Source organism: Gobius niger (assembly GCF_951799975.1).
Source record: "Gobius niger genome assembly, chromosome: 5".
Classification (NCBI taxonomy): Eukaryota; Metazoa; Chordata; class Actinopteri; order Gobiiformes; family Gobiidae; genus Gobius; species Gobius niger.
Window position 1 is genome coordinate 21,165,960 of NC_136856.1, and position 11,179 is coordinate 21,177,138.

General features: G+C 40.1%; 2 protein-coding genes across 2 annotated transcripts; both read right to left on the reverse strand.

Annotated features, from left to right (window-relative positions):
* Positions 1-38: 38 nt before the first annotated feature.
* On the reverse strand, positions 39-7,657 carry sytl4 (synaptotagmin-like 4). The gene is made up of 18 exons (XM_079556096.1): positions 7,460-7,657; positions 7,297-7,365; positions 6,252-6,393; positions 5,819-6,037; positions 5,611-5,723; positions 5,189-5,297; positions 4,949-5,080; positions 4,750-4,861; positions 4,411-4,495; positions 4,226-4,320; positions 4,015-4,107; positions 3,363-3,541; positions 2,673-2,775; positions 2,274-2,435; positions 1,195-1,300; positions 1,012-1,117; positions 730-938; positions 39-631 (listed from the first exon to the last, which is right to left on the reverse strand). The coding sequence occupies exons 2-18, from the start codon at positions 7,304-7,306 to the stop codon at positions 483-485; spliced, it is 2,124 nt and encodes a 707-aa protein (XP_079412222.1). The 5' UTR covers positions 7,307-7,365; positions 7,460-7,657; the 3' UTR covers positions 39-482.
* An 815-nt stretch (positions 7,658-8,472) lies between these two features.
* trmt12 (tRNA methyltransferase 12 homolog) lies at positions 8,473-10,408 on the reverse strand. The gene is made up of 7 exons (XM_079556607.1): positions 10,250-10,408; positions 9,941-10,109; positions 9,665-9,860; positions 9,444-9,594; positions 9,247-9,356; positions 9,023-9,180; positions 8,473-8,949 (listed from the first exon to the last, which is right to left on the reverse strand). Exons 1-7 carry the CDS (start codon positions 10,300-10,302, stop codon positions 8,557-8,559), a joined length of 1,230 nt encoding a protein of 409 aa, XP_079412733.1. The 5' UTR covers positions 10,303-10,408; the 3' UTR covers positions 8,473-8,556.
* Positions 10,409-11,179: the final 771 nt, after the last annotated feature.

Sequence of the window (11,179 nt, forward strand, 5' to 3'; positions counted from 1 at the left end):
ACAAGACTAAATCACTGAGTGCAAACAGGACGACTGAGTATATTTACAAGTGCTGTATTCAACATAATTAGTATTAAAACGCATTGCTGTGTTCGTAATGTGCTGCTGAAGCAGATATAAAATTTAGTGTTGTGAAGTTTTGGCCCATTTACCAGTAAAAGTGATTTAAAATAAGATGCTGGTTTGAGAAAGTGTTCTACACCAGACAACAAAGGCTGTATTTATGGCACAAAATACAGATAAAATGTTTAGATCATCCTCAAAGCAGTAGCGTGTAGGCTACTGCTCCAATGTCTTAAAAATCACTCAAGTATGAATATGCAAAACACTGATTTGAAACACTGCACTGGAAGATCTGGATCATTTTGTTACCCAAAATATATGCTTAAAGAACTTTCCCTAAACTTGTTTCTTTGTGTTGAATCCAAAGAACTGCCTCAGACCAAAACACATTGCTCTGTTTTCTGTTTGTTCAGGAGTTCTCATTTTTCCTTGGCCTTTCCCATAGTGGAGCGCAGTGGAAGAGTGCCCTCTGCCCACGAGTCTGGGTATTGCATCATCTTCTGCCAAAGACTGACTTCCTCACCAACCGAGTCCATTTCAGCCTCCTGCTTCCCAATTTGTACAGTCCCTGATGGCAAAAGCAGAGGGGGGTAAATGCAAAATCGTCATTTACAACAAATAATACAAAAGAGACGATTTAAAGATTGCAAATGTTTAGCCTTTTACCTTTCCCAGAGCTGAGACGTACTCCTCCCAGAAACTCATTGCTGGACATGGCTTCTCTGTCCCACACGGTCAGCTCGAGACACATCGCCTTTAGCTGCTCCAAACCCACATCTTTGTACACAAACGTATGATCGAAATGAGGGTTCAAGTTCTTCCTCACAACCTGAGTTTTCCTCTTTGTTGATTTTCCTTTGGTTGGAAACAAATACCTGCAAAAGGGCATTTCCAAATCAATGCTAGTAAAACATCAACAGTTAAGTGTATTGTTGGGGTACTGCTCACCCCTTTACAAAGCTGTCTGAGGAGTCTCCCGTCTTAATCGCTACCAAATGTTTTGCTTCTTTGATGAGAACATGCAGCTCTCCCCCTTCAGTCAAAACCTTTTTACCTAAGAGCAAACACATTAACAGGGCGATACGACACATGTAGCCAACCTTCATTTAACGTCTCTGTTTCTAAGTTCACCTTTCAGCTTCTCCGTTGTTTGCGCTTTTGGACTGATATACTTCAGTGAAATTACCAGCTCCCCTTTATACTGAGTGAAAACCGAGGCTGGCATTGACAATGGCATCTGCAAAGAAATAAAATGCAACAATAACTATAGCATTTTTATCTTCTTTTAAATGTGCAAAATAAATATTGACTTCTTCGCCAATCTTCTTAAAGCATGTGAACTTCTTAATCCCCGCCTGAACCAAGCACATTTTCTTCAGTTTGGCATTGTCCAAACAGGAAAACGGTTTTGAAAAAGTGTCAAAATAGCAACAAAAATGATGGTGAAAATACACAAAAGAGCGACAGATACGCAGCAAAAAGTGGCAAAAAAGTTACAAAAAATGACAAAAACATGACAAAAAAGTTGCACAAAACAAAGACAAAAACATGACAAAAACGCGGTAACAACGCAACAAAAAAGTTTAGATCTTAGCTTTCAAATGAGGCATTACACTATTGCTCTAGAGCAGAGAAGCTTTTAGACCTTGCTACACTTTGAGGAACTTAAAGCAGTACTGAGTAACATGTTTACCTCAATAAATCCTTTTCGTAGTCCCTCTGGGAGTAATACAAGTGTTAATGGGATGATAGGGGGGTCTTTCATCTCCCCCTGGTGTCTCCGGCTAGAAAACCACAATTGCAACTTTGCTGCAACCGGGTCGGCGGCCCAAATACACACTAATGGCATCACGAAGAAGAAGCTAACAGGCTAACGGGCAAAACTAACTGCAGTACAGTTAAGTATATATTTTTTTAAAGTTTGAGTTAAAAAAACTGATCTCCAATGTGTAATTGGATGTACAATATCCCTCTCTCCCTTTGTCTTTTCTGTCAGCGCAGTATTTACTCTCACGGACAATTAATGAGTAACAAAACGCAACATGCTACAACACCTGCAGTGGCGCTTATGGCCTCTAGGGGCATGAGTTACTTAGTACTATCGTGAACTCATCATTGTATCATGATTAAAGTACTTCTGTTTAAATCCCTGACAAGCTTTTTGTTTATTCTTGTCAATAAAAGAGTAGTTTATTATTATCTCCAATAACCTTTGACATGAGGATGACTGTTTCTTCTGTTGGTGAGTCCATATCTCTGCAGTCTAGAGCGATTTCCACTTCACCCAGGAAAGCGTTGCGGCTGAAGCGGCCGTGATGCCACACTGATATCAGCAGAGAGCGGGTGAACAACAAAGACCGGTTGATAGTGTACTGGAGAAACAAGACAAAAAAAATGAACTCTTCTTTGACGAGATGTTGGTTAGTACGGCTTGGGTAACAATGTGGTATTTATAATGTTTCTGCCGATGTATAGTGTCAACATCAGTGTGGCCGGTCTCTAGGTGTTGTCCGTGTTTGCAGTGGCGTAAGGTCGCTGGTCTGGGAGTGTCGGTAAGTCAACAATGTAAAGTCAATAATCACAGCGCAGTGTCACAGTAGCACTAGTACCTTCAGCGTTTCATTGTAGACCGGGTTAACCGTGTGCCTCTTGATGCTGGTTTTTCTTTTGCTCTGACGGGATTTGTCCGGAAGAAGGTAGCATTTGACGTAACTAAAGGGGAGATACAAATTTGACATATGTATGAGAGGGTACACAATGAGTAGCATGCTTGTTTGACATTTCCTGACTAATATCTGTTGATTTGCAATTTCCTGTGCAGCTCGAGTAAGCACCCCTGGGATGTGATTATCGAGGCTGTTTAAACTGCAGCAACCTCTTATCTGCACTAATCAAAGACGTGTTAGTACCACAGAGGGCGTGCAGGAAACAAAAAGTCTGAAAAAGAAAGATCCTCTGCTATCTGTGGTTAGGTTTAAAAACATTTCAAAAGGCAAGCCACAAGCTTTACGTGTCAATGTTATGCTTGGCCATGCAAAAATATAGTTAGTAATATAGTTAAGTTATAAGTAATATAGTTTACAAATGGAAAACATAATTGGACATGTGTTTTGTTTCCAAGAGGTGGTGCTTCTCTGTGTTGTTAAAGTTCAGACACATTCACCAGTTTCATAGCAGAGAATAAGTGCAGATATTTAGGGGCCGGCTAACTTAAAATATGCATTATTTTTTAAGGTTATAAGTGCAATGCTGTGTCCTAAAGAGATGTAAAAAGCCAGAATAAAGCAGGATATAGTTACGGGTTGGTCTGGTGTCGTGCAGCGTCTCCATAAGCCAGGCCGTGACACTCCTTGATGAAGACGTGGAGGCTCTGCGTGTGTTCGTCATATCTGATGGAGAAGACGAGGTCTCCGCTCACATCCACGCTGTCGTAGTCCCCCGCCTCACTGTAGATACTCATCAGGCTGCCCAATGTGCCCTGAACACAAAAGCAACAAAGCAAATGTTGACACAGACATTTGGGCACACACAACTTCAGGATACAGAAGTAATAATTATTTTTCCACTGTAAGATCAATAGAGACAACTGTTGTCACTGTTGTTAAGCTATGAAGCTGAAACACCATGCTTGAATTTGCTCTGGTCTTTTGCCTATTTAGCCTTGTAATTTAGATCCCTACAGGATGCTCTGAAATGCATATATTTATGTATAGCAGTTCATTTTTCAGTCTTCTCTCAAATGTCTCAAATGCTTTAATTGAAGGTTGCACACGTAACCGAATCTCGATTTTAAAGCATACATTGTGAAGCTTATTGCAACTGGAAACTATATTCAGATAGCATGAGCAAACACTTGTTCACTTATCATATTTAACATCCTACTATAGCTCTGAGAGATTGCTGAACATCTGCTGTGCACTAATGCACTTTGTAAAAATGTAATTGGTTTACCTTGGAACTGTTCAGGCTGGAGGAACTTGAAGCCATATTTCTTCTGTGGAAACTAACCAGACTGTCGATATCTTCATCTTCCTCCTCTTCTTCCTTTTGCATCATGATACAAATGTAACAGACTGATGACAATGCTCAAGTGTGAACTGAAACCACCCACTAGAAGATCAATTTAAGTGTTAATATCATCATATCATCATAAAGGACATACTGCAGCGTCCAGACCAGGAACAGACTTGCTCCTGTTGCCCAATGAGACTGGAGGAGAATCCGGCTCGTCACGGAGGTCCAGAGTCGAAGTATATTCTGAGAGAAACAAGAGGATGCCACGTTTACTGTAGAGTTTGTTCGACATAGATGTAATGTAGATATAGACAATGATCTGTTAACACATACCTGAAGACCTCTGTGTTCTTTTCACACTCTTCTTGAAAAGCCTATCAACTTCCACTTCAGCAGCCACACTAGGCTCTTTGCTCTCCTGCAAGAAAAATCGGTTGTTATTTTAAACTTCTAATGATTAGATAGATAATCTGGTCTTTCATCCAAGGGCCACACATGCTGTAATTTAAGTCTTCAATTCTCATTTCAAACATTGCCTAAACCAGGTCTGGACACACCTCTGTTTAACATGCACAGTTAAAACAAAATACTAATTAATGTTTTTATAAGAACCTACATTACAAACATTATGGTTGAAATATTGTTTGGTCTTGTTAAGTGCAATGAACTTACAAATTCAGCTTCAGGTTTTGTGCTGTGATCCGTCACTTCGATCATCACTGGGAGCTGCAGTCTAGACACACTGTTTTCAGCTGAAACGGACTGCAGTGGTTCAGTCGCTTTCCTTTCAGCAACACAAATCATTCATCATGGGGTTAAGTGAAGATACAGCTTTTGTTTGATACTTTTGTGTGCAGACACTATGCTGTACCTGGTCAGTTCAGGAGTGACGGGACGAGACTCAGTGGCTGTTTTACTGCTATTCAGACTTGTGATTTCTACAGACTCCGTGTCACTGCGGGTTGGTTTAGGCCAAGCATCCTCTTGTGATTCCAAGGATTCTCTGGAAGCAATTGAGTCTGACTTCTCACTGGAAGTATTACTAGGACGGAAATGTATGTATATTTTATGAACACAAAACAAAAAAACAAATAATTCAAAACCGACTAACCTTTTGAGAGCAGCGGGCTGCTTGAGTCTCGCTCGAGGCACAGGAGCTGGAGGCTCAAGCGTTACTTCTGTTCTTAATAGGACTTCGCTTGTTGTCTCGTACTTTTTCACTACACAACAAACAAGACCAGAGTTAAAACACATCACAATTTAAGTCTCTAAAAACACATAATATTTATGTTAAATAAGAGGATAATAAGAGTATAAAGAACCGTCAGCCTCATGTGTGAAAATAAAAATGGAAAATGGCAAGAAACACTAAGGTGAGCAATAAAGACTGTCACAGTGAAAATTACACTACAAAGCCATATTTTGTACATTTCTTGAGCACATTCCTGCAGTTGTGGGCACAGTAGTGTCGGCTGCATGCTGTTTACATTCCTAATCAAACTGTTGATACCCACTTCCTCTTCCTGTACTCACTTGGAGCAGTTTTCTTTTTAATGGAGCTTCTCACAAGGTCATGTCCGGGACTTGCTGAGAAACGATTGGCCCTCTGATCGTAAAACCAATCACCTGTTCTCTTTTTCAGATCCCTGTAAATCAAAGTTGAGTGGTGTATACAAACAGGCTGGATTTGACCATCACACAGTAATAAAGCCAGGATCCGTATAGCTAATGAGGCTCTTACGATTCTATGATGCACACACTGCACAGCCAGGACCCCTTAGGGAGGACTGGAGTCCTGCAGTTGCTGCAGATGTCGTGATGGCACGTGCTGCACTGACTGGAGAAAACCGTGAGTCGACTCAGTGGCTCAAGGCAGCGACCACAAACTCGCTGACTGTATTTTCCACTGCCTCGTTTGGCTCCTTTCCTCTTAATATCCAGCAAGTCAGTCTTCATCTTTCTACAAAACACATAATGTTGCAGGAATAAATAACTCATAAACTTTGTACAATCCTATTCAATATTCATATTTGAGTAATCAGTTGTTTAAGTGCTAAAAAAATAAAATAATCTGTTTTAATCCTATTGCTGTTTGGATAACTAGAATGTTTTACACAAATCACATTTAAAAGGTAGACAAAAAAGCTCTCCCCTTAAGAGTAACATGCGAGTACCGAATGCGTTGATCCTCAGCCCGTCTCAGCTCTTCATCTCGCCTCAGCACCTCCAGGATCAGCTCCCGCTCAGAGTCGGACAAGAAGCCCAGGTTGAGGTCAGCCTGAGGCATGACGGAAATCTTGGCCCAATTTGCACCAGCTGTGGGAAATGAAACCAAGAGAAACATTAGATCAAATTTGAAACACTTCGCTCCAACCCTTCATTGTAAAACTGTATTTACTAGTGTTTGCAAAGGTTTCTTATTAAGTCTTGAGTAGTCCCGTTCTTACAGATTTAAAAAAAAATCTAGCAATGTGAAACAGGGTAGGATGAAGAAAATTCCCAAACAAGGTTATGCCTCGTCAAAGGTTGCAGGAGCAAGACACAAAAACAACATAAGCTTGGCTGCCATGTATGGTTCCCACCCTCAAGGATACAGAGAGAGGGTGGAGATCAGGCGATCAGACATTATTTCAGTTCAACACTGACAAGCTGGATTATCTGTCATGTTCCACAGAAGAGTGTATGCTTCACTTCATCTAGTTCAAAGAGGGAATGTTCAATGAACCCCATGCTAGGAAAACCAAAAATGCATGCAAAAGCCTTTTCCCTCATTATTTAAATGCCTGAAACCTAGTCTAGCAGGAGTTTAACACCCACACAGTCCACTTGTTTAACTGCGGTATAACTAAGGAAATGGCATCACTTAAAACAGAGGCTGTAAACATTCATGTCACTGAAATGAAATTACATCTAGTATTTGTATACTGTTACTGTATGGTATTCTGTAACAAGGAAACAAGACGTTACTCCAAGTCGAAACCTTTATACCAGGAGAGTTAGAGCTTTATAACATTTCAAAACAAAAGTGTCTTGAACATGTTGCCAGTAGTAGTATTGTAGAAGTGGTGCACTAATGTAAATGTGCCTAAAAAGGAGGTACAGTTACACTCGAGACGGGACATTTTCCACACCAAGTAACGGTTTTACTCGTGGAGCGATTAAAATGCATTGAACAATAGAGTAATTAAAGCTGACACACCGAGGCAAAGCGGGGCGCACCTGTTGTCATTAGTCGCCTTTTCCTCTTCAGTCCGAGTCCACTTCAGTCACCGTAGGCGCCGCGAAATCCTGTTGAAAACAACCACATATATCGTAACACAGCGCTCGATCACGGCTACTTTGTACAAGAAATCCTTGTGAAGCTCGCGCGTGTTTCACTTACGAAGTGACAATAAGCATATCCGCATGTTTTCTCCTTAGCCCCGTCTCCAAAAGTGTTGACTTAGTGCGCTCTGAGTCCCGACGCACCGGAAGATAAGGAAAGTTTGCAGCGGCCACATACAACGCTAGATCCTATCCACATTTTCCATGACAGGTGCCTTTCCTTTGCTCAATTTGCCACAGAAAAGCTGCGCACATTTTTTGACTAAAGCATTAATAAACAATGTAGCTAAACTAATTCACCTCTTTTGCCTTTTGTTTTAGTGTGAGTACAAGGGAGCCTATATTTCCCCCCCAAAATTTGCCAATTTGGGGAGGGGCTAAAAAATGAAATGTCACTGTAATCTGTTACTGTCACTGTTAGATTCAATTTACGTCACAACTCGCCGAATGAGGAGGCCATGCTGGGTGTGTTCATCTGATATAATTTCACAAAATGATGGCATTTAATTCACTCCCAAAATTTGACCAGAATAATCGGTTATGCCTGATAAGTGCATGATGCCAGGCGTGACTTTACTGTGTGTCGACTTATTAGCCTCCGACAGGCTGCTCACGTTTGGATATAACCAATAATAATTAATAATAATACAATTTTCATTTCAATTTACCAAAAATTAAAGATATGTAAGTAAGAATAAAAGCAAGAAAGGTTTGCACAATTCATTCATGATAATAAATAGATGAGACTAACAACACAGAAGAGGAGATGCCAGACATGAAGAATAGTACAATGTGAGATGGAAGCCATAGGCCGAAAGAGCTGAGCTTTTTGAGAAAAATAATTAGAACTATAACAGAAATAATCAGAAATAACAGAAATTCCACATATTTATGTTGAGCCTTACAGTTTCTTTCTGCCTTTCGAGTCCACTAATTTTCCATATTAACATTGTGGAGTCTTTGAAATGGCCGTTTGTGATTTCTCATACTACAGTCTGAAAAAAATAAACCAGAATCTTAGTTCCTTTTGGCAAACTTTGAACAAGTTTTTATTTCTATATTATTATGTTTACAGGCCTATTAACAAGGATCAAAAGTGCTGTGTATACAATGACATTCTGACCTGTTCTCCCTCTCAACATTAAAGCTATCACATTAATGCGATACACTTTTGTGCGAGTTATCCCTTACTAATGGCCTGCACTCCAAGTCCAATACAACATGATGAACGCGCGGAGCATAAGACTTCACACGCTCTATGTGTTGGACATGTGTTCTCCACTCTGTTCCAGTAGTGTCCTTCAACAGAGAGGTAAAGCGCTTTGCTGTGTCAAGGGCCCAAACCTGCCACGTTTCTCTGTCTCTTTTGTGTGCAGGAATATTCTCCAAGGAACAGTCTCTGTTTGACATTGTAGACGTAACATTATAATGAATGTGCAAAATGCCGCCAGTGGATCTCTTAAGCAGTCGACAGGCAACTGGCCAGCCATCCTCTGAGCTTGGGATGAGGCCCAGGTTTACTCTGTCGGCAATGTCATACAGCTGGAGCTAAGGAAACAAAATCAGACTTTGAAATTAATCAGTTCGGAAACAAAAATATACTATAAGAAGGATGACTTACTTGTCTGTTATCCCCTTGATGTATAGTGCAGCGCTCAGAAACTTTATTTATTTGAAGGTTTTTATGTAAAGCTTCAATGGCATCAGGGTTCCACTCACAGGCGTGAACATGAGCAGCCCCAGAGTGAACCAAGTAGGGCAGTGTGAAATATCCTATCCCTGTGGAACACATAATGCATATTCACTGACATTGTCACTCACTGTTGAAGTCTTTCAGTGCTTTACCTGCATATAAGTCCACAACAGTCTCTCCTCTACAATCAAATGTGGCAACTCTAAGCTTTTCTGTGATATTCCCAGATGAAAACATGCATTTGGTGACATCAAAATCATACCTGGCGATAGTTAAGTATAAGAACATTTATTTATTTTTGTGAGGGGAATATTAAAGCTTCTAATGTTCAGGGTTAGACTAAACTGACCTGATGCCATTGTCAACATGTGTCACCCAGCTGTGTTCTCCACGCAGCATTGTCACAACAGGAGACCTAAACCCATTACTGCTTATACAACTCATTTTTGCAACTCGATTGGCCCCAAGTACTTTGGCTACGGTGATCCATAGTGAGTCACCTATAGAGGAAGAAAAGTGTTGAACATTTGACAAAAATATAAAAAGCAGCCAGATATGCCACTACTCTACCGATTTTGTTCCATATACACTGAGAGAAACAGTCATGTGCCAGTAATATGAGGTCCCCATGTCTCTCAAAGCTGCGGGGGAGGTCTCTCTTCAGCCCTTCAGTCCAATCTTCTCCTGTAGATTCCAGAAGCAGCCTCTGTAGAGCCACTTCAAGTTTATTAACAACAGATTGTTGTTTTTTCTTCTTTTTAAAAGCCTTATGAAAGAACCGCCGACAATAAGAGATGATGCCATGTCAGTGTAGTAAGCATTGAACATTTTTGTTATGCAGTTTACCTCACTCCATATGATTTCACAGGTGCTGTCAGATGCCACTCTGCATTGAAGATGTTGTATGTCAAGCTCTGACACTCTCTTAGTTAAAATGGGCAGAATGATGGTCTCATCTATGCCTTTTAAAAAGCTGAGACTTGTGTCCAAAACATCCCGAGACTGTAAATATTTCCTATGAAACAACAGACGTTTCAAAGTGTTTTAAAACATGTGATACGTGAATAGTGCATACATATCAGGCTATGTAAACAATGCTAACATTAGCACAGCTAGCTATTTTTACGTCTCAATTTTGAGAAAGGTTAACGCTACCTGAAATCCTGTGCATAGCACCGCGATACACGAAGATACGGCACACCTTCCATATCATCCGTGTGTTTTCTTTTCAGAGAGTTTGAGTTTTCAACATTGATAGAGGTATATTGGTCGTTTGGTTTATTTAACCCGTGTTTCTAGTCGGAGCACATTTTACGACGCACAAGCTGTTGCCACTTATCTTCCAACAGATGGCGACAACAGACTGTTACATGCAGTACTCTGGTTTATGGGTATGATTAAAATATGTAATATTTATGAACATTGAACACAACAGCCTTCTGAAACTGAGACGCGAGCAGGTAAGATTCAGCAAGGCTTTTATGTACAAATGAGTTAGTTAGGTTTTTGGTAGCTGAGTTTTTCTTTTTAGTCATTTGATTTTATTTATTCGTTCATTCATGTATCTATTATTTATTTATAATTGAATTTACTTAAATGGCCTTGTTGTATTGTATCTAATTCCTATGCCCAAATGCGTTATAACATTTGCCCAAACCAACTGTGAGAAGGTAAGGTACACCAGAACCAACACTGGGCGATAGTTTGACCCCTGCACCAAACTCTGGTCACTACAGAAGTATAGCAAATTTGACATCTTGTATCTTTGGGCAATGCTTTGGAGCCATTCGTATTGGCTCCAAAGGTTACTGTATAGGCCTACTGTACTTTCTGTGCCATTGCCTGAAATAAATGAATTAAAAATAATAATAATACAATAAAATAAAAACTCAATTATTTTCTCTCCCCCTTTTCTAATATGACCTCACGTTCTTTATGGCAGAGCTATCTGTTTAAAGCCACACTGCGCAGGATTTTACCCAATACATTAAATTGAAATACAAGCATTTATTTTATGATATATGTTTTTATCATTGAAAAATACTAATGTACAAACAAACTTTTCTGAGAGCGGCTCTTTACATC